Consider the following 23,649-nt stretch of genomic DNA (forward strand, 5'->3'; position numbering starts at 1 on the left):
ATGTTAAAGAAGGACGCTCTTCAGTCGACTCTTTCTTGTAAGGAAGGCATCTGGAGGCTGGAGACCAGTCATCGACCTCTCAGCTCTGAACAGGTTTGTCAAACAAACCCCGTTCAGCATGGAGACGGCAGACACGGTCAGACTTGCAGTGAGACTACAAGACTTCATGTGTACACTGGACCTGAAGGATGCGTACTTCCAGATCCCAGTCCATCCGTCTTCAAGGAAGTACTTAAGATTCAGCCTAGACAACAAGATCTACCAGTTCAAGGTGCTGTGTTTCGGTCTCTCCACAGCACCTCAGGTATTTACTAGAGTGTTCACCGTGATTTCTTCGTGGGCACACAGGATCGGCATCCGTTTCCTCCGTTATCTGGACGACTGGCTGATCCTGGCAGACTCGGAGTCGACCCTTCTTCGACACCGAGACAAGCTTCTGGGACTTTGCCAAGATCTAGGGATCATGGTAAATCTCGAGAAGTCTTCTCTGCTTCCAACTCTGCGACTGCTATATCTAGGCATGATATTGGACACCAATCTCCACAAAGCCTTCCCATCAGACGACAGGATAGCAAGGCTGAGGAGGGTCGCAGATCCTTTCCTCAGACGAGAAGAGCTTCCAGCCCAATCGTGGTTACGTCTCCTAGGTCACCTTTCCTCCTTAGCCCGTCTGGTTCCAAATGGCCGCCTCAGGATGAGATCCCTGCAATGGCGGCCCAAGTCCCGGTGGAATCAAGGCCACGATTCCCCGGACATCCTGGTCCCTATGGGTCCTGCGGAACGGACGGACCTTCAGTGGTGGGTGACGGACGCAAACCTTCGAAAGGGAGTGGATCTTCTCGTCCTCCCCCCGGATTTGATGCTGTTCTCGGACGCCTCAAAAGAAGGGTGGGGGGCCCACGTTCTGAATCACAGGATCTCAGGCCTATGGTCAGAATCAGAAAAGTGCCTCCACATAAATCTGCTAGAAATGAAGGCCGTATATCTGGCACTTCAACAGTTCCAACGGATCCTGGCGGGTCACTCCGTGGTGGTGATGAGCGACAACACCACGGTGGTGGCTTACATCAACAAGCAGGGAGGTACCTTTTCACAACAGCTATCCCATCTTGCAGTAGAGGTACTGAGATGGACCGAAGTCCACTCGATTCCACTATCGGCTCGCTTCATTCCGGGCAAGAGGAATGTGCTCGCCAACAGTCTGAGCAGAGCATCGCAGATAGTGAGTACCAAGTGGTCTTTGGATCCTCTAGTAGCCAGCAAAGTCCTGACTTTGTGGGGTTCCCCGATGGTGGACCTGTTCGCGACAGCCTTGAACTTCAAGCTTCCGCTGTACTGTTCCCCAGTCCTGGACCCCAAGGCACTCTGGCAAGATGCCTTCCAACAACGGTGGGACAACATCGACGTTTACGCCTTCCCACCGTTCTGTCTGATGAGGAGGGTGCTTAACAAGACCAGACTATCAGTCAACCTGTCAATGACCCTAATAGCTCCGCTATGGCATCATGCAGAGTGGTTCCCGGACCTTCTGCAGCTCCTGACGGAACTCCTGAGAGAGCTTTCTCCACGACACGAGCTACTCAAGCAACCACACTGCAACATCTTCCACAAAGCCGTAGCATCGGTTCGGCTTCACGCCTGGAGACTATCCATCGTCTCCTTATAGAGAGAGGCTTTTCGCAACAAGTTGCGGAGAGGATGTCTCGACACCTGTGAAAGTCATCTGCAGGGGTGTACCAGGCGAAGTGGAGAGTCTTCTGTGGTTGGTGTCGTGGAAGGGGTATCGCTCCCCTCGATGCCACTATTCCAGCAATAGCGGAATTTCTTGTGTATTTGCAGGAAGAAATGCGCCTTTCGGTCTCGGCGGTGAAAGGCTATCGCTCAGCCTTAAGCATGGCTTTCAGGCTGAAAGGAATGGACATTTCCTCCTCGCTGGAACTTTCCCTACTCATACGAAGCTACGAGCTTACCTGCCCTCAGTCGGAAGTGAGACCTCCTCCATGGAATGTGGTTCGCGTCCTCAGGTCTCTTAAGAGACCTCCGTTCGAACCATTACGCCAGGCTTCTGATCGTCACCTGACTTGGAAGACGGTGTTCCTGCTCGCTCTGGCCTCGGCCAAGCGAGTCAGTGAACTTCATGGTCTCTCGTACGACGTCGCCCATTCAAGGGGATGGGGGGAGGTAACGTTTGGGGTTTCTCCCTGAGTTTGTTGCTAAGACTCAGAATCCTGGAATTCCGGACCCACGGTTCGACTCCTTCAGGATTTCGAGTCTCCGTTCTGTAACAGATGACCCAGACCATCTCCTACTGTGCCCAGTAAGGAGTCTGAGGCTCTAACTTAAGAGAACAGCTGCAGTTCGTCCTCGAGTGCAAGCCCTGTTTGTGAGCACAGGAAGGACGAAGAGGAGGGTCACTAAGCACACCATCTCAGCTTGGATTCGCAGGGTCATCCACCACTCCCTGAATCCAGACCCTCCTCCGTCACGTCGCCCGAGAGCACACGATGTCAGAGGCATCGCTACATTCCTGGCATTCAAGAGAAACTTCTTAGTGACGCAGGTTCTACAAGCTGGGGTCTGGAAGCATCAAACGACCTTCACAGCCCACTACCTGCTGGACGTGACCCACAGGAGGCTCAATATGTTCTCTATCGGCCCTGTGGTGGCTGCACAACAGCTGGTCTAACCTCAGGCTCCTTAATGGACCAGTAGCAGAAGGTTGAGGGCATTGTTACCCGGTTTTAGTCTGCATGAATGAAAAAGTATGTCTGGCCCTTACTCTTTTCTTCATCCTCCCCTCTCTTGGGGAAAGCAGCATCCTGGGTTCTCTGCACAGCTGACCTCAAACCACGGCAGGTAAACCATGCTTCCTTGTGTTCCTAGTATTATAATAATACTGTTGCGTCCCCCATACCCTGACGAGGTGGTATTGGGAACGTCCTAGCCTAGATTTCCATCTAAAGGACTTCAGGTCAACTTCCTAGGACGAGTCGCACTTCTTTCCTTCACACACTAGCTTATGCAGGCCGTACGTTCCTTGCGGAGCAAGGAACTTGCGAGGTGCAGGGATTCCCTATCTCGAGTGCTACACACATGGATCCTGAGTCCCCGGGCAAAGCCAAAGCCAGTAAGGCTGGGACTTACCACCCTACCTAAGGGTTAAGTCACCCCATGTAAATAGCGTGGTTTGTATTTCGGTTACGGAACAAATGACAAATTCGGAGATAATTTGTATTTTTCCTAACCATACAAACCTTAGCTACACATACTTGCCCGCCAGCCTTGTCCCCCGTGAAGTCCTACCTCTAAACGAAGTGAATCAGTTCACCGGTGTGTGAGGGGGGAGGGGTAGCTAGCTGCCCCTCCCCTGTAGTAAACCCTCGTTAAAAATCTAATGGCTCGTCATTTCAGCTACGCCGAAAGTAATACCCCATGTAAATAGCTAAGGTTTGTATGGTTAGTAAAAATACAAATTACTGCATCTCCGAATTTGTCATATTTAATTATTTTAAGATTTTATGGGTAAAGGTTGAAACCGAGCTTCTGGAGAAGCTGCTAATATGAACATCATGGGAGGTTCATAGAAATAATAGCATTTTGTTTTCTTGAAAGGTCTTTTTGTCGATGGTTTTGCACAATTAGATGAAGCTTTTCTCCTTGACTGATGGCGATGATTTTTAGAAGGGTGGCCAACTCACTTGATTTTACCAAAAACCTATACTGTATTTGGGGAAAGTTCTTTGGGTAGACCTGTGTCATTGTAATTCAGTCTTTGTTTAATGTTATTTTAAAACTGTATTCTATCAATATTTCAAGTGCTGGTTTTTGCATTCAATTGAGTCAGCAGATGTTTTGAGCTAATTTTGAGTCAACTGATGCAGTGAGCTAAATATATGATACAGTATTTAGTTAGGCTAAGTTTTATTTCTTTTTTTGATAATGTGTTTTTTTTTATTCTTTGGGTAGTGTAAAGTGTAATGAACAAAATATTATATAACTCCTAAGATTAGAAATGAAGACAAATATAAGAACTAGAAATACTGTATTGGCAAATTAACTAGTACTTTACCTTTGAGGAGAAGGCAAGAAGAGGAGGATGATGATGATGATGATGAGTGGGTTACTTCTTGGAGTTAGAATCCCTCCATGAGAACTGGTGCAATATAGTGAGTTCTCTCTTTTGAACGATGTTCATTTTCACTATATGAATCTCTTAATTTACACTTTCGGGACACTTGGCCGTATATTTTTACACTCTTACTTTTAACTTTCAGAAAGAACCTATCTAAAGACGACTGATTTTGTCTTTTTTTTTTAAATCTTGTGGAAATGCAACATATGGTCTATAAGTAGGTTCACTGCTTGCCCTAAGGAAGCCTTAGATGTGTTCCTACAAAATTTTGTGGAGTTTCTCACATTTTCCACATCTCCCTCATTTCACTCAAAGTGAGAGATTTGTCACACTGTCCCTCCTCTTCAGATGAAATCTCCTCTGCAACCTCTTTTTGCTGCTCCTTATGCAACACTATCAGCTCCTTGGTCATCAGTTGTTTGTTACGTTTATCCAGAAGATTGCTGATGTCGTCCTTGGCCACCTTCAACACCATTAACTTAGGGTTGTGGTGGCTGATGTGGTAATGTCCCTGACTGGTGAACGCCAGACTGGGGTTCGAGTTCCGCTCAAACCCGTTAGTTTCTTTGGTCGTTACTATCTCACCATCCTTATGAGCTAAGGATGGGGTGTTTGGGGGAGCTTATCATCTGCTGAGTCATCAGCAGCCTTTGCCTGACCCTCCTTGGTCCTAGCTTGGGTGGAAAGGGGGCTGGGGCGCTGATCATATGGTCAGTCTCTTGGGCATTGTCCTGCTCGATAGGGCACTGTTACTGTCCCTTGCCCCTGCCATTCATGAGCGGCCTTCAAACCTTCAAACCAAGGATACAAATTCATCGTCTACACATGGATTGGTTTGAATCACCTGAAATTGCATTCAGGAACACACTCGGCCCATAGTTTCTTCCATGCAGAATTAAGGGTTATCTTGGTGACCCCTACCCAGGCTTTGTCAATTATTTTGAGCCAGCTGATGTGGAAATATTCTTTCTAAGACTTGAAGAGTCAGGTTGGTTCCTTCAGTGACCTCTAAACAATGCCAGAACATTGCTTTTGTGTGCAGCTTCTTAAAATTTGAGATCGCCTGTTGATCCATGGGTTGGAATATTGGAATGGTGTTGGGCAGCAGAAGCTTGATTCTAATGAATTTAAATTCATCCACTAGGTTGTCTTCAATGGCGAGAGGATGGGAGGAGCATTGTGCACAAGCAACAAGGCTTGGAGTGGGAGGGTCTTCTCCATGTGATACTTTTTGACCACAGTTCCAAAAATCTTGTTAACCCATTCCACAAACAAAATGCAAGTCTGGGTACTCAGTCTTGTTGTTTGACCTCCACAGAACATTTAGTTACCTCTGCACCATATACTTTATAAAGGCCTGGGGATTTTCTGAGTGATAAATCAGATGTTTGATTTTGCAATCCCCACTGGTATTACCACAGAACAGCAAGGTTAGATGGTCTTTCTTGGGTTTGTGACTAGGAATGCCTTTTCTTCTGCAAAAATGAAGGATTTCCTGAGCATCTCCTGAACAGACTAGTTTTGTCACAATTGAACACTTGCTGAGGCATGAAAGGTTGAGAATTCATGAATCTTTCAAATTCTATAACAAATGCCTCTGCTGCCTTCACGTGAGAGCTCTCAGCCTCAATATCACACAACACTATGGATGCCAGTTCTTCTCTTGAAATTTTAAGACCAGCCACGGTTTGCTTTGAACGTGTCATTTTCTTTGTCTGCTGATGTACTTGGCTCCTTTTTAAAATAGTCAGCATATAATACCTTTGCTTTTTCACAAATAATAATTTTGATAATTGTATCACTGCTTCTTATTGATCCAGATGAAAATCAAGTGTTCTACATTATCAAGAATATGTGTCCTTGTTTTGTCAATGTCAGCACACCTTTTGCAACACCAATTGTGTTGATTTCTTCTATTTTTTAGAATTATACAAATTGTTGAAGTCGCATGATTGTACATTTTGCTGGTCTGCCACACGTGTACCTTGTTCATGCTTCTCAATTATTTATTTTTTCATCTCTTTGTTCTTACCATCTTTCTTGATAATCTTGGGGGCCATTTTCTAGATGTTGTTTACTAGATGGTGAACAATAGTAATCACAATTTGATAAAAGAACACACAGTGTCACAATTCTACAAAGAACAGTAACTAAAATAAACAGCAAAGTGCTCTGTGCTGATCCTTAATAGACACTAGCAACAATGACTTCATATACATGAGATAAAAGCCAAATTGCTGTGAACTTTTGTATAACAAGCATCCACAAGATAAAATGCCATTAATATACTGTACAGCATACGTTACTGGTATCTAAATGATAATGTATGAATAGTTAAATGGTAATTGAAGCATTCGTTAGGTTAATAAAATCTTGGTAATTATTTCAAGGAATAGTAAATAATCCGTGAACATGTTCTTATTAGAGGGAGCATGGTATTGAGTCTCTATGATAGCTAGTAGCGGAAACTGCCAGAAATGACATGTTTAATGTTGTACATTAATACTGAGTCTTAAGGCTTACTAGGGAAAATATTATTAGACCAAGAACTGCATCCATACACTTATTGCTGATACCTATGCTTTTCCAGAGTTAGCTCACTTGAGTGCCAGGCAAAGAAATAAGTTAGGCAGATTTCTATTTTCACTTTCAGTGAAGACTCCCAATCCTAGAGACTTGTCTTTAAGGCTAATAGGCCCATCCTATATTCAAGAGCAACTCAAATATAAACTTTCACAGTCCTCCGTGTAGTGAGAACAATGAAAGGCAGCAATACATACAACAAAAGAATTGTAATGAAGAACTCAAATGATAAAAAGAAAAGGGGAAAATAATTATTAGTTCCATTATAGAATAATATTTCTGTATCGGAGGTGTAATATGCCAACTGAATAGCAAGCTTTAAATTCATGTTGGGACTAGATTAACGTCATTATCTCATATAAAGGATGTCCCTCATATTCATGGAATTGAAGTACGGGATATTTTTCTTGGGAAAGGCTACTAAATTAGTAGTCCATATAATCAGCAAATCAAAATTTAGATTCAAAATTGAACATACTGTATATCTCTTATTAATATGAAATAGGAATCTATTACTTGCCATTATTTTTTAGAATTATACTCTTGAATAATATCCTATTTGATATCTTTTCTTTTAGGTTTACATGTCAAAGCTGGTTGGAGTATAGTTTATGTCCAATATTATTTTTATAACCCTCCCCACATGTTCATATTGCCTCTTCTCCATAGGCTAGGTTTATTGACATTTACCCATAGAATTTACAAAAATAATTACCATTTTCTTTCTATTTAAAAGACACATGGCTCAAGTAAAGTATGCAATATGTTATATCTTAAATAAAGTAAATATAATTTCATTGCATAAAGCATGTAAACTAATCTTTTATTTAGACCATTTTATGTAATCCTGTTTTAAAAAATGAGAATGGATAGAACTAGTATTTGTTAATTTTTAACACAGGGTATTATTTTTTTTTTCAGGAATACAGTAATCTCAGGAAAAGGTGTTCCTCATGGAATTTTTAACTTTGCTCACGACAAGACGATTTTACAGGTAGTGTAGAAGTGCTGTTATTGACCCCATTTCAAAATATTTTCATTTGTAAACAAATTTCACAGCTCCTAAAGGTTCTTTACAATGTCTATTCCATCTTCAGCTGCACTTATTTCTGAGTGTTCATTTTTAACTGTCTCCTTGAACTCCTCACTTTGACTTGCTTGCAGTTATTTATATTACACTACCGTATGTTGTCATTGATACACTTGACATGCTCAAATGTTGCTTTAGAGTTTATTTCTGAAGTTATATGTAATTCCTTGTAATTTATTTAGAAAAACAGTACATCATTATTTTGATAATTTAAGGAAGTTACAACCCACAACCTTAGGATAATCAGAGTTTTAAATTAAGAAGTCACTAATAAAACTTCTAGGACTTACTTATTATGATTATAGCAATGAACACTGAACAATTATACTAATATGGATTGTGCATAAAATCACAATGGGTAATAATAAATGGAAAATTCTAATATCAACACTAATAAAAATGAACGAACATTTAAATAATTTACATGAATTATAGATTGTTCCAACATGGAGTACTTACCTCGAACTACTTTCTTAGGAGTATCTGGGATCTCCTCCCATCCGACCAGAGTTTTGTGTAGTTTACCCTATTCCCGTTTTCTATGAGAAGTAACCTCAGGCGAAGTGATACGCGCCCTGAGGCTAACCCCGGGTCAGAGAGCATGCTTGCTCAGGTCTCGACCTCCAGTAAGTTCTCTGGTCGCGTCGCGATATCATCTCGACGCTCTCCTTAACCCAGTGCGACCCTTTGTGTCTCACGCGGTCCCCTCGTGGTACGTTTGTGCTTTAGCTTATTCTTTCCCTCTGCGTTCCTGTGTCTCGCGGTGCGCTACTAGTGTGTGATGGAGCATCCCCGCCGTTGTCTTGGGCCTATGGCCGGTAAATCGTGTGGTGCTTTCCTGTCGAAACCTGAAGTAGACCCACACTCCTTGTGTTCGTCGTGTAGGGGCAGTGTGTGTTCCCCTACGGCCACGTGTCCGGAGTGAGTGTCCTGGAACGAGGTGCAGTGGGTGCGTTACGGCACCAAAAAGAAGAAGGCGCCGAAGAGGTCACCTAAGAAGCCGAACGTCTCTTCTCCTCTTACTTCGCCGGGCGTGTCGTCAGACCGAGCCTCCCTACCACCTTCCCCTACCGAGAGTAGGGGACGAGGTAAGTACGTTCCGGGAAGAGGCCTGTGGCCCTTCCCCAGGAGTCAGAGTTGCAAGATAGTGGGGTTGTGGCATCATCCCAGGCAAGAGAGGGGCCTGAGGGAGGGTCGGGAGTGTGTGCGGGGGACGAAGCCCTGGTGCAAGCAGGGCCCGTCTCCTCAGATGATCCTATTTGGGGTAAAACTATTCCTACCTCTTCTCCCGCCTCTTGGGCGTGCTTTTCAGGTGGTGCTTTTCAGGTGCTTCTGCAGCCAAGGGTGCCGTTGAGAGAGAGGACTCGCCGCCGTCGGACTCCCTCACGTGGGTACCGCCGAAGACGCCCTTCAGGTCCCCGTAGAGGATGGAAGAAAACTTTGGAACCTGGTCCCCAACGAAGAACGCCCTCGTTCCCCTGCAGCGCCTTCAGCTACACTTCTGGACGTCTTCTTGCAGCCCCCGCCTTCCATCGAGCGTCGAGTGGACCCCCCAGCGACGCGACGCGAGTCGGGCCCGCCGGCGAGGTCCTACAGGTCGTCGGGATCTTCGGCCGAAGTCCTTTCTTGCTCCTCGGAGGATGAGGCCCGGAGGAAACTTCATAGACGTTGCTCCAGGTCCCGCAGGAGACACACTCGTTCTCGCTCCCGCTCCAGGTCCCGCCACGTGGGTAGACGATCCCGATCCCCCAGAAGAAAATATAGGAGAAGTGGCTCCCCGGGGGAAGAACGGGTGGTCATCCCACGCAGTAAACTCATCGAGCTGTCAGCAGTACCGAGCTCCCCAAGTTGGCACCCTAGAACTCGTTCACCGGAGAGATACGCATCCTACGGCAGATACGACCGACGGAGGGAGTCGTCGCTTCAGGTCCCAGCGGACAGGCATAAGTCCGCGAGGGTTCCGGCTCCATCCGCCCAGCAGAGAGAGTCGCCCCCTCGGTCTGGCAGCCTCGTCCCGATCCCCAAGTTATCTTCGAATTGGCAGGATTGTGAGAAGCGACTCCCCTCGTCGAGTAGACCCGCGGATGCCTGGACCTCCGCGAGGAAGGATAGACCTAGGACAGAGGCCCCCGTCTCGACAGCGATGCCCTCCCTACGTCCAGAGCCACAGGAGTCGGAGCGGATCAAGTCGTCTCCTTCCCCCCGTACGGAGGCCTCCGTCGGAGGGACTCCGTCTCAAGCAGTTGGACGCCCTACGGAGGAGCTGGACGACCATGTAGAGGGTTCGGCAGTGGAGGTGTCAGCCTACAGGAGGGTGATAGGGCTCATCAGGAGGCATCATAGGTTGGACGAGCCCGAGCCCTCTTCCGAAGAATTCTGGCAATCGAGTCTCAGCTGGCTAGTGGATGCCCCCGTTCAGCAGAGACCCTCTCTAGCGCTCCCGTTAGCCAGGGAGGTGAGGCTAGGTAGGGCCCACGTGAATAAGATCGTGGCCAACCATGCCGAAGCCCCCAAGACCCAGAGTTCCTCCAAGCTGCTTCAGGGCCTGAAGTCGCAGAGCAAATTCTACCTGCCGGAGGGACATCGTGCAGGTGCTTGTACGGTGGAGCCGGCAGTCGCCGTTTTAGGTCAAGGAGCAGCGGAAGAAAGGGCCTCTACAGCACCAGTCTGTTTCTCTCCATCAGAAGCGACCATGATGGAGGAGATAGCTAAGGACCTTGTAAACGTGTCTTCTTGGCTGGATTGGTGGGCTTCCACGTTAGTAGGCGTCCAGTCCTCCTACGACCTCACTATCCAAGAGAACCAGGCCTTACTGAAGGAGTTGATTAGCTCTGGAGGTAAGGGCCTGAAGTTCTTGTTGTATCAGTCCCTCGCACAGGCCGCCAACTGGGTTCTGCAGAGGAGAGACACAGTCCTCAATAAACTCACCAGGCGCCTCCCCGACAGGGAAGCGAGGTCCCTGAGGAGCCTGCCCCTGTGGGACGATTCAATTTTCCCCCTGAAGGCGGCAGAAGAAACAATAGAAAGGGTCAGGAAACTGAAGACACGGGAGATTCCAGACCCCCCTCCAGCAAGAAGACCCACCCACAGAAGAACCACCTCCGACATACCCCGCCCTCCTCGGGCTTCGCCTAGTCAGCCTAGGAGAGACGTCCCTACTACGGCCTGGTCGCAGCCACCGCAGCCCTCCAGTAAGGGAACAGCCCCGGCTCAGTCTTCGTTTAGGATTTCCTACGCAGCAGCCAGAAGAGGGCGGTCAGGCCGAGCCTCTAGAAGAAGATAGGGGGAGAGGCCCCCTACTCCTGCCGAAGCCTCAGGTGGGGGGATGCCTCAGACATTCTTGGCAAGCATGGAAGGACCACGGAGCGGACCCGTGGACCGTAGTAGTCTTGAAAGAAGGGTACAGGTTACCCTTCCTAGCAGACCCCCCCACCCCTAATGCCAGATCAACAGGCAGAGTGGTTGGCTTCCAAGGACCCCTTGAGAAGGACAGCCCTGCAAGAGGAGGTCTCAGCGATGCTGGCGAAAGGGGCGGTAGAGCCAGTCAAGGATCCGGGCCCGGGGTTCTACAGCAGGCTGTTCCTGGTGGAGAAAGCGACAGGGGGATGGAGACCGGTCATAGACCTCTCAGCCCTCAACAAGTTTGTGTACAAGACCGACTTCAAGATGGACACCCCGAAGTCGGTCCTAATGTCCTTGAGGGAAGGGGACTTCATGATGTCCATAGACCTCAAGGACGCATACTTCCAGATTCCAGTTCACCCCTCCAGCAGGAAGTACCTAAGGGTGAAATGGGGTTCCCAGACGTTGCAGTTCAAGACCCTCTGCTTCGGGTTGTCAACAGCACCTCAGGCCTTCACGAGAGTCTTCACAACGGTCTCAGCCTGGGCACACGAACAGGGTATCTGCCTGATTCGGTACCTGGACAACTGGTTGTAACTTTCAGCCTCGGGAAGTACTGAGGGAGCAAGGCGCGAAGCTACTGCAGTTCTGCAACGTCCTGGATATCATCATCAAACTGGAGAAGTCCCAATTGATACCCTCCACCAGGATGACCTACCTCGGAATGGTCCTAGAGTCCCGGTTGGCGAGAGCCTTCCCTTCCGGGGAGAGACTAGACACCTTAGACCAGATCCTTCGTCCCTTCCTGTCGGGCCAGCCCAGGAGAGCGAAGGACTGACAGGGACTGATAGGCCACCTCGTGTCATTGGAGAAACTGGTTCCCCAGGGGAGACTCAAACTCAGGGGTATCCAGTGGAATCTGAAAGAGCTCTGGAACCAGAGAGACTCCCCCCACAAAGTGATCCCAGTTTTCCCGGAGACGAAAGGAACCCTGGAGTGGTGGCGCGTCAGATCGAACACCCTCAAGGGGATGTCCTTCGCAGCCGACCCTCCGGAGATGCTCCTGTTCACGGACACATCCAAGGAGGGGTGGGGTGTCCATCTCCTCGGAAGATCATCAAGAGGAAGTTGGACAGACGAGGAGAAAACCCAACACATAAACGTTCTAGAGATGAGGGCAGTGCGAAGGGCGTGCCTGGAGTTCGCCCATCTACTCCGGGGGAACACCGTGGCACTGATGTGCGACAACGCCACGGTGGTGGCCTACATAAAAAAGCAAGGAGGACTAAAATCGAAGGAGTTGTTTGTCCTCACGATGGAACTTCTGGAATGGGCCGAAGGGGAGCAGATCAGAATTTCAGCAAGGTTCATTCCAGGAAAGAGGAACGTCCTGGCCGACGGTCTCAGCAGGATGGGAGAAGTAGTAGGGTCCGAATGGTCTCTACACCCGGAAGTGGCCAAAGCCATCATTCAGAAATGGGGATCGCCAGTGATGGATCTCTTCGCAACGAGACTGAACGCACAGCTCCCCGTGTTTTCTTCTCCTGTGCCAGACCCAGAAGCGGCGTTCGAGGCCGCCTTCCAACACCCTTGGGACAACCTCGACGTGTACGCCTTCCTTCCCTTCGGGATGCTCAGACAAGTCCTCAACAGAGTACGGCGGCCGGACAACCTGTGGATGACTTTGGTAGCGCCCTGGTGGCCGGAGAGAGAATGGTTCGTGGATCTAAAGGATCTGGCCCGCCTTCCACCTTGGCCCCTTCCGGACAGACCAGACCTTCTCCTGCAGCCCCACTTTTAAAGTTTCCACGAGAACCCTCGGTCCCTCCGTCTTCACGCATGGAGGTTATTGAGCGTCTTCTGAGGAAGGAAGGCTATTCGTCGGGAACGGCAGCGAGGATGTCAGGCTATCTGAGACGATCATCGGCAGCGGTCTACCAGGCAAAGTGGGCCACTTTTACTAAATAGTGCGTCTCTAAGAACATCAGACCACTGAGGGCCTCTATCCCAGAGATAGCGGACTTCCTGGTCTATCTCAGGGACGTGGTTAACATGTCCATCCCGGCCATCAAAGGGGTCCGAGCTGCGCTGGGCCAAGTCTTCCTCCTGAAGGGCATCGACCTGGGTGCCTCTAGACACATCTCGGTGCTCATCAAGAGCTTCGAGCAGTCGTCCCCCCCCCCCCCCCCCCCCCCAGCCGTTAGGGTGCCACAGTGGGACTTGACCAGAGTCCTGGAGATGTTTTCAGAACTGCCCTTCGAACCCCTAAAAGACATTGTGGACAAGGACCTCACCCTCAAAACAGTTTTTCTGCTGGTGTTGGCCTCAGCAAAACGAGTAGGGGAGATTTATGGACTGTCTTACGAGGTTTCACACTCGAAGGGTTGGCGAGAAGCTACCTTAAGGTTCATGCCATCCTTCGTAGCAAAGACCCAGAATCCAGCCGTGTGGGATCCCAGGTTTGAGGGCTTCTCAGTGCCAGCAATCCCTCGGTCGGACAACCCGAGGGACTTGCGACTGTGCCCGGTCAGGGCAAGAAGGAAATACTTGGAGAGGACAGCCAGACTTTGACCCGGGATCAAAAGTCTTTTTGTTTCCACAGGCCCAGTGAAGAAGCCAGTATCGAAAAACACTATCTCCTTCAGGCTGTGGCAGGTGATTATCAGAGCCTACAGTAGCGGAATTCCACTGCCGGGCAAACCCAGACCCCACGACATTAGGGGCCTAAGTACGTCGTTGGCATTCGAGAAGAATATGGCAGTGGGCCAGATCCTGAGAGCAGGCACCTGGGCTAACCAATCAACCTTCACAGCTCACTACTTGAAGGACTATTCGAGGAAGTCCCTGGACGGGTTCTCAATAGGTACCGTCATTTCCGTGCTCCAAACGATTTAAAGGTATAGCCCCAGTGATAACCGCGTGTAGGAAGTCCAAGAGACACAGGTTCGTTTCTTAACCCCCTTGTTCTTCCTTCCCCTGTTTCCGCTCAAAAATTGACTCCGATAGCCCCCTGAGTCGGCTACAAGATACACTGTCATTGGAATGACATGTCTCCGAGGATTTCTTGCAGAGGTGAGTTACTTAGACACTAACATAAGTTTTTTGTGTAGACCTCTTTTCTCGTGTTTTCTTGGGGTCAACAGAACCTAGCCTCCTATCTAGGTTCCTTGGATATGCTTCAGCACGGTCTCTAGGTCTGGAAGGCCACTCCCACCTCCTAAAGTATGAGTCTCCTAAGAAAGTAGTTCGAGGTAAGTACTCCGTGTTGGAACAAATCAGAAAATTTTAAGTATTTGTATTTTCCTAACAGTACTTGCCTCGAACTACTTTCGGGTAATGGCCCAACCTTCCTTCCCCGAGTGCCTTACTGGACTTCTTAGAAACCTACAGTAAGCTGCCAAGAACTTACTGGAGGTCGAGACCTGAGCAAGCATGCTCTCTGACCCGGGGTTAGCCTCAGGGCGCGTATCACTCCGCCTGAGGTTACCCCTCATAGAAAACGGGAATAGGGTAAACTACACAAAACTCTGGTCGAATGGGAGGAGATCCCAGATACTCCTAAGAAAGTAGTTCGAGGTAAGTACTGTTAGGAAAAATACAAATTACTTAAAATTTGTGATGTTATTGTGAGAATTTACATTACTGTACATATAAATGAGCCATAAAGAGCATCCTAGGTTTATTCCTGGCATTCCATGCATCTCTTATTCTCTGGTATATTCAGCAATAACTATGCCTTAGAAATGGTGCTAGAGGAGCATTTCACAGAGCGACACAGGTTGAGCCCAGAAAGAGCATAAATTGGTAAAAATAAGATTGAGTACTGTAAAATATACAGGCTTAACAAATCACTCATAAATTGAGCTGCTCTACAGCCTGGAACTTAAGACTGACCAATGAAGTAAAATACTTTGAAAGACGACTGCCTGAGACAATGATTAAAAATTAAAATAATTATAGGGTACACTAAGCTATGCTCCTGTGTTACATGATACTTACAACCTATTTGGTGGGCCATGTTTGGAGACTGCATGTATGTGTGTGGGCAGGGAGTACCTGAAAGCATACATACACATCAATTCTGATCTAAAAATTTCTGACATACATTGTACAAAATGTAGTTGTATCATTTCCTACAATACTGGAGTGTTGATTGAAGAGTGATCACATTGTGTGTTACTAGACTGAATACCTATTTAGCCTATTATTAATTTGTAGGCTTGCTAGAGCCTGGTCTTCATGGATACTGAGGCAGAGAGATGAGGCATGGCATAAAGGATCAAGGAGACTAATGACAAAGTAAACTCGTGCAAGTGCAAGGAGGTAGGTCCAGAGCAGAAGAGAGACCTAATTTGGTGGGTGTAAGACACAAATCTGCTCAGGGGAGTAGACCTCTCTCCTCCAATGGAATTATTGCTCTTCACAGATGCATCAAAAGAAGGGTGAGGGGCTCACCTGCTGGACCTCATGGCATTCGGGCTTTGGTCTGCATCTGAGTGACAGTGCCATATAAACTTCCTGAAAATAAGGGCAGCCTTTCTTGCCCTCAAGCAATTCTATCAGTTCCTTTCAGGGCACACCATAGTGCTGATGAGCACAACACTACAGTGGTGTCATAAATAAACAAACAAGGAGGTACTTTTTCAGAGCATGTCTGCCAGCTAGCTGTGGAAATCCTCAGTTGGACGGAAAACAACACAGTAACCCTATCGGCCCATTTCATCCTGGGCAAGAAGAAAATGCTGGGGGACAATCTGAGGAGGAGGATTGTAGGCTCTGAATAACCTTTGAAACTACAGACAGCCAACCAAGTTTTGACTTTGTGGGGTTCGCGATATCTCCAAACTGGAAACTTCCGGTGTACTACTCTCCAATACCGGATTCCCAGGCAGTCTGGCAAGACACCTTCCAACATCTGTGTGACAGAATAAATGTCTACACATTCCCCCCTTTCTGCTTAGTAAGGAGGATTCTAAACAAGGTGAGGGCATTGCAAGATCTCTCAATGGCCCTGGTAGCTCCACTGTGGAATGGTTCCCAGACCTTCATCTGCTCACAGAGGCATCAAGAGAACTCCCTCCACTTCCTAATCTATTCAGACAACCACACATGGAAATCTTCCACTAAGCAATTCCATTGTTTCTTCTTCACACCTGGAGGTTATCCAGCAACTCCTCTCAAAGAAATGCTTTTTGAGACCGGTTGCAAAGAGAATGGCAGGATACCTCCAGGAGTTGTCTGCCGCAGTATATCATGCAAAGTGGTCCGTCTTTTGTGGTTGGTGTTGTAGACAGGCTATCTCTCCTCTATGTCACTATCCCAACAATAGCAGAGTTTTTGTTGTACCTCAAGGAGGAAAAACTTGCTCGGCATCGGCGGTGAAAGGCTATCACTCTGTCTTAAGCCGTGTTTTTAGGCTGAACGGAATTAACATTTCCTTCTCAACAGAATTGCCTCCCCTTATATGGAATTTTGAGTGCACCTGCCATCAGTCAGAAGTCAGTCCTCCTCCTTGGAACGTAAGCAAAGTACTACACTCACTGAAAGGAGCACCATCCAAACCTCCTCGTCAAGCATCAGTTTGTGACTTGACCCTGAAGACGGTCTTTCTCCTAGCCCTGACCTCTGCCAAGAGATTTAACGAGCTACATGGTCTGTCCTATGACATCGCCCATTCAAGGGGATGAAGGCAAGTGACACTACGTTTCATCCCTGAGCTTGTGGCTTAGACTCAAAATCCGGCGGTAGCGGATTTGGGTCCTTCTAGATTGAGTCTCCGTTCTGTAACAGATGACCCAGACCTACTGCTACTCTGCTCCATGAGGGCGCTGAGGAAATGCCTAAAAAGGACTTCCAGAGCCAGCCTTCAGATCAGCGGGCTCTTTGTGGGCATGGGGAGAACCAAGAGAAAGATTACAAAGAACTCCATATCTTCATGGATTAGACAAGTAATTGAGAGCCATACAACCAGGCTCCTCACCTTCTGGTTGTCATCCCTATGCTCATGACGTCACGAGTGTCAGCACATCCCTGGCGTTAAAAAATAATTTCTCTGTGACCCAGGTACTACAAGCGGGTGTGTGGAAATGTCAAACAACGGTCACCTCCCAATACCTGCAAGACTTAACCCACAAGGAACCTGGATACATTTATCTCAGGTCCTTTTGGTGGCTGCACAAGCCCCTCAGTTCCCTTATAGCAGGAGTAGCAGTCTGTTGAGGGCAGATGTTACCTGCGAGTAAGTCTAGGATGAATGTGTGAGTGACTGGCCACTTGCTATTTCCTCCTCCCCTCTCATGGGGTCCAGCATCCGAGGAACTCTGCAAGCTGACCTCCTCTGACTGCAGGTGGGTACCATTGTCCCTTGTGTAACCTGATATATGTTTTTATATTTGTTGTCCCCGTTCTCTAAGCGAGTTGAGTCGGGCAATGTCTAGTTTAAGTTAGGAGCTTAGCTCCAAATTTATGCTTACCCGGTCAAGTCACATTCTACAGCTAGCACAGATTGCCTGGTCGTCATCCTACAAAGATGATGAGGTGTCAGGGTGCCCTCTAAAAGCTTGTGCAGAGTGTGACCCCAGGACAAACACCAGCCAGTTGGTTTTGGACTTCCACACACAATGCAGTGAATATCCACTGTAAAGTGTGTAAGGTTTGTATATAGTGCCAGAACAAATGATAAACTTTAAATAATTTATATTTTTCCTAACTATACAAACCTGGAGCTCTTTACACATACTGGTCCCGCCATCACCTTCCCCCAGAAGTCTTGCCGTAATTGCAAAGTGACTGTTGTTTATTAGTGTAGGTGTGAGCAGGGCCCTGGTTGCTCTAACCCCTACCCCCATCCGTTGTTTATTAGTGTAGGTGTGAGGAGGGCCCTGGTTGCTCTAACCCCTACCCCCCTCCGCTAACTAGTGGAGGGTGATTACTACTTGTAAAAGCTTTAATGGCTAGCTTCAGCTATCGGAGAAATGTATCTCCACTGTAAAGAGCTCCAGGTTTGTATAGTTAGGAAAAATACAAATTATTTCAAATTTGTCATGTTTGTGGGTAATCAAATGGGGAGTTTTCTTTAATCACTTTCCTTTTGCAGATTCTGTAATAGATATTAATTTTGAAGTGGTATCTGCCTTTGTGTGTCTTGAGATTAAGAGAAGAGAGCAGATATGCTGTTCTAGAGTATGAGTACCTCTGAGGCATAAAAATAGATATTAATTTCTTCTCCTACTTTGGGATCTCTGTGTTAGATGTGGTAAAAATTCATAAAGTAGTTGTTCAAGTAGAAACCAGAACTCAAGACTGATGTCTTGAAGATTGTTTCTAGAAATACTGAGGTTTCCATATTTGGATCAAGCTTTAACCTCTGAACTGTCAATAGGGAGGCCCTTTTGTTCTGGGATAGAACAGCAGGGACACATTATACTGTAGTAGATGTTCTATAAGGATTGCCAACGAAACTCAAAAACCTTATAAGAAAAAGTATGACAGTCCCAGTGAATTCCAGTAGGGGGAAGACTTTCCCACTTTTCCCTGGTGTGGGAAAGCCTTCAGTCCAATCCATGGGTGCTAGCTCTGTGAATCCCAGCTAATTATTCAAGTTATATAAATTTTGTTTTCTGTATGGTTCCACATTACTAAATTTTTCAACTAGTTCAGATTTAATGGTGTGTGACTAAGTATAGAATAAGAGTTGTAGTATATGAGAGAGGGCTCCCTCGGTACTACTAATCTATTAGTACCAACCAGTTTAGCACTTATCTGGACAACATTATGAGTAAATTAATAGTTTTATATCAAGGATATACAGTATGATAATTGTTTTCAAATATTTTAAATTTTACAGGTCTTGACTCGATTGGGAATATTTAAACCATCACAGCACTTGCGACATGATAACTTTTCAGACATGAAAAACAGGATATGGAAAACTAGTTATGTATCACCTTTTGCTGCAAATTTAGCTCTTGTTTTATACAGGTATGATTTGCTTTTTCTTGTTTATACTAGGTTTTAAGTAGTTTATATATATAATACCATAGTAAGCTGGCAAAGCAAGTCCAGCCTACTATAGCCTAGTAGAATTTCTACAAACTGAAGACTGTTATACTTAACTTCTGGATATTTTATATGATAATTTGTCAATCAGAAGATCTTTGTCTCCTTAACCCACAAAGTGCTAGGGGATTGCCACCAAAGGACGATGGCCACATAATGAGTTTCACGATTTTATTATAAAACTAATATTTTCTCATTTATTATAAACTAAATTACCCAATATTTATATATAAAAGGAATGTCCTTGAAATGGAGATTAATAACCAATAATCAAATCTCACAGATGTGTAAAGAATATATTCTTTAAAAAATTTTGAAAATTAAAAATGATAAACACATGTAAAGAGACTGTACCGATATTAAGAGAGGATATTACTAGACTCTGCTTTTAAGAAACGAAGCTAGCAGTGTCAACAGCTTTGAAGATCATCACTATTGAAATTGACAGATTATATGAATTATTTAAAGATGGAGGGGTGTCACCATCATTATCATCCCCACAATAATCTATCCCAAATTTTCCTGCTAAAAGTTAGTTCCCTATAGCTCTTTCAACTTCTAATTTCATTTTCCGCCATTGAAACACTTTTCATGCAAAGGACCATGAGGCAAGCGCACTCCTCACCTGCCTTTTAAATCACATTATTGCCCTTGACATATTACAGAAGTAGAATCTAGATCTTGAAATATCCTCTTGAACACTAACAAATCCTGGGGAAGACATCTTGAATGCACAGTAATAGGTATACAATCTGGAGAATGCCTATTATTATTATTATTATTATTATTATTATTATTAGTAGTAGTAGTAGTAGTAGTAGTAGTAGTAGTAGTAGTAGTAGTAGTAGTATTACAGTACTTGCTAAGCTACAACCCTAGTTGGAAAAGTAGGATGCCATAAGTCCGAGGGCCCCAACAGGGAAAATAGCCCAGTGAGGAAAGGAAAGAGGAAAAATAAAATATTTGAAGAACAGTAACAAAATAAATATTTTCTATATAAACTATATAAACTTTAACAAAACCAGTGGAAGAGAAATAAGATAGAATAGTGTGCCCAAGTGAACTCCAACCCAAGACAGTGGAGACCATGGTACAGAGGCTATGGCACTACCCAAGACTAGAGAATAGTGGTTTGATTTTGGAGTGTCCTTCTCCTAGAAGAGCCGCTTACCATACCTAAAGAGTCTCTTCTACCCTTACCAAGAGGAAAGTAGCTACTGAACAATTACATTGCAGTAGTTAACCGCTTGAAAGAAGAATTATTTAGTAAGCTCGGTGTTGTCAGGTGTATACGGACAGAGGAGAATATGCCAAGAATAGGCCAGAATAATCGGTGTATGCGTAGGCGAAGGGAAAATGAACCGTAACCAGAGAGAAGGATCCAATGTAGTACTGTCTGGCCAGTCAAAGGACCCCATAACTCTCTAGTGGTAGTATCTCAACGGGTGGCTGGTGCCCTGGCCAACCTACTACCTACTAGACAATGTCGACAGAGAAATTGTAGGGTCAAAGAGAGACTTGCACATCAGTTCGGGCTTCTTACCACTTATCACTAAAATATTCCATTCCTTCGCTAATGCGATGTGTTTATTGAGGGGAAAGGGAATGGAAAATTATGGGTAAATATCAATCAAACCTAGCTTCTGGAGAAGAAGTGCTATATAAAGATCAGGGAATTCATATGCAGAATACCACATTGCCCTGGCAGGAGGGACAGTGATACTCATTCAAATTAAATTACAGGATGTTAAAACATATATCTACAGTATTTATTAATTTAAATTTTTCCAAAGAAATCTTACCTTTGTTTAACTTACAAAATCTATTTTCACTAACTTAATCCAAACCAGAAGTTAAAATTATATCACAGAGTGAATTACCTTTATTGTTTCTCTAATTCTGCTCTTTAACCAAGTGCCCAACTTTTATCAAAATGAAACCATACTTCTCTAAAAAAAAAAAAAAAAATATTACCAAATATAGGTGCGCACATATGTGCTGTATTTAAAACTTTTTCCACATATGAATCCCTGTTGAAATTCAAAGTATTAGCTACTGCTCTAATATAAGGATCTTTTCTGTTCAATCCTAATAAGCAAGCTTCATCCAACTATTTATGAGTATCCACAGAAATTTCTTAAAGTGATAAGCATCTTTGGAAAGGGATCTTATAGGTTTATGTAGCCCAAACAGATTTTTTAAGATTACTTTCTGATTTGTCTAGCCCTTTTTTAGGTACAAATTCACTGCACTATCTGAACATCCACAAAACAGATTATTTAAAGTTAACCCCTTATTTATTAAGACCTATTCAAGTACCCTTTCAATGCTCTAAATGGATAAAGAAAGTTTTCATCACTCTCTCAAAACCTGTTCGTGGGGAAAGATGAAATAAGAGTTAGATAATCTTTTTACTTAGAAATCAATGAATAGCTCTTGAAACTTTGCTAAAAACAAAATTCATGCACCCTTATGTTTGAATGCCACTAAAACAGATTGCCTGTAATTCACTCTTTGCTTTGGTTGTAGTTAAAGCTGAAAGAAATTTTTAGCCTTTTGATTTTGAAGGGTATATTATCTATATAATGAGAACCTCTCAAATACTTTATTACAACACCCAAATTTCACCTAACTGGCTATTGAGCTGGAGGTATTTTGATAATGAAACTCCTAGCCCTACCCTTAGTTATAGTATTGTACTATTATTCAAATCCAACCTAATATGTTATAATCATACCTCTTTGTTTTGACCATGCTTGACAAGTGGCAGTGTGTCTAACACTTATAATTATGTACATAAGCAACAGTTGAAAACCTCCAGTTAACTATGCTTCTTGCCCAACTAGAAGAGCTGTGTTAAAACCTCCTCCAAAAAGGAAGTAGACTCTCTCTAATTGACTGGGGAATATTATGAATTAAATCAGATTATATTCTTAATACAGTATTTAGTAGTAAGCTCTTACAATAGTTATGTACATTCTAATAGTGCTTTTCAAAAAGTAAATTTGTATTGCTTTCTCTTCTGTACAGTTGTGGGTCGGACCACAAAGTTGGAACTTTCTTCCAAGGCCAACCAATACCAATTCCAGGAAAGTGTGAAGGCGTGTCATGCCGATGGGAAGAGCTGCAACCTTGGTTTGAAAATAATTTTAAAACCTGTGATCTCAGTAAATTATGCATGATTCATGATGAGTTGTAATGCATCTGGAGATTATTAATAGTACTAAGTATTGAAGTGCATTTTCTTACCAATGTGTCAAGAAGTCGTAAGTTTTCCCATTGATAAGTTATGGAGGGTAAACAAGTGGTAGCCAATGACTGGATTGACTTGATTATTTTGAATATACTTTAACAACATTCCAAAATGAAAGTGTAAACATTATTTAATAACAATAATAATTTCACTAATAATACTAATAATAATTTAAAATAATTATAAAAATGAAAAAATAGGTAACAGCTTTTTGTCAGGTAATCAGATTTTGTAGATGTAGGATTTAACAGAAATTTTACCTTTGTGCAGTTTTGCTAAAGAAATATGGTGACAGTTGCTTGAATATGTATATCTTTGATAATTTTTACCTTTAATCTGTTTTGTTGACTACATAAATACATCTAGTCATAAGTTCCAGTCGAATAAAATGTTCTGGTGTGTATTTCTGTTAAGTGTTTATAATTTATGTATTTTGTCCTGTGAACAGGAAATGCCAAAAAATTTAAAAGTATATATGCTATAAAATAGTGGATATAAAACTGAACTTCTGTTAGGTCTGCTTGGTGCTTTGTTGATTTATAAACAAGAATTTTTATTTAATAAAATGTAATAATATTTCACCTTAGAGTTGGTATGAAAAATTGATTGCCTAATGTTTTTTGTTGTTGGCAGTTTGATTCCTTCGTGTTATTACAAATGTTTTACTCTGTATGGTGTATATTTTTGTTGCCAGATACTGTCATTTATGTGATGCGCTTCAAGTATTTTTCATAAGTGACTAAACAATCACAGTGTTTCACGCAGGCTCTTTAAAATTATTATACTCAAACCATATGATGGTTTACTTTGCGATGACTTACTAAACCAAAAGTATTTTGCTATAGATGTATAAAAGTAATGTACCAAAACAATGTATTATTTACAATGAATACAGTGAACCCTCGTTTATCGCGGTAGATAGGTTCCAGACGCGGGCGCGATAGGTGAAAATCCGCGAAGTAGTGACATCATATTTACCTATTTATTTAACATGTATATTCGGACTTTTAAAACCTTCCCTTGTACGTAGTACTGTTAACAAACCACCCTTTAATGTACAGACACTTAATGCATGTACTACAGCACCCTAAACTAAAACAGGCACAAATATTAAAGGCGATTTTATATCATGCGTTTCCTAAACACCTAAAAAGCACGATAAAAAATGGCAACCAATGTTTTGTTTACGTT

At 44.4% G+C, this 23,649-nt stretch overlaps 1 protein-coding gene across 1 annotated transcript in view; it reads left to right on the forward strand.

Annotated features, from left to right (window-relative positions):
• Window positions 1–23,367, forward strand: part of LOC137631890 (multiple inositol polyphosphate phosphatase 1-like) — a 126,090-nt gene extending 102,723 nt beyond the window's left edge. The window contains exons 7-9 of the mRNA XM_068363895.1: window positions 7,637–7,709; window positions 18,994–19,127; window positions 22,236–23,367. Of these exons, the coding sequence (XP_068219996.1) occupies window positions 7,637–7,709; window positions 18,994–19,127; window positions 22,236–22,404 (376 nt within the window). The 3' untranslated portion in view covers window positions 22,405–23,367. The remainder of the gene's footprint in view (window positions 1–7,636; window positions 7,710–18,993; window positions 19,128–22,235) is intronic.
• Window positions 23,368–23,649: the final 282 nt, after the last annotated feature.

This window comes from Palaemon carinicauda, chromosome 40 (genome assembly GCF_036898095.1).
Source record: "Palaemon carinicauda isolate YSFRI2023 chromosome 40, ASM3689809v2, whole genome shotgun sequence".
NCBI classification, from domain to species: domain Eukaryota; kingdom Metazoa; phylum Arthropoda; class Malacostraca; order Decapoda; family Palaemonidae; genus Palaemon; species Palaemon carinicauda.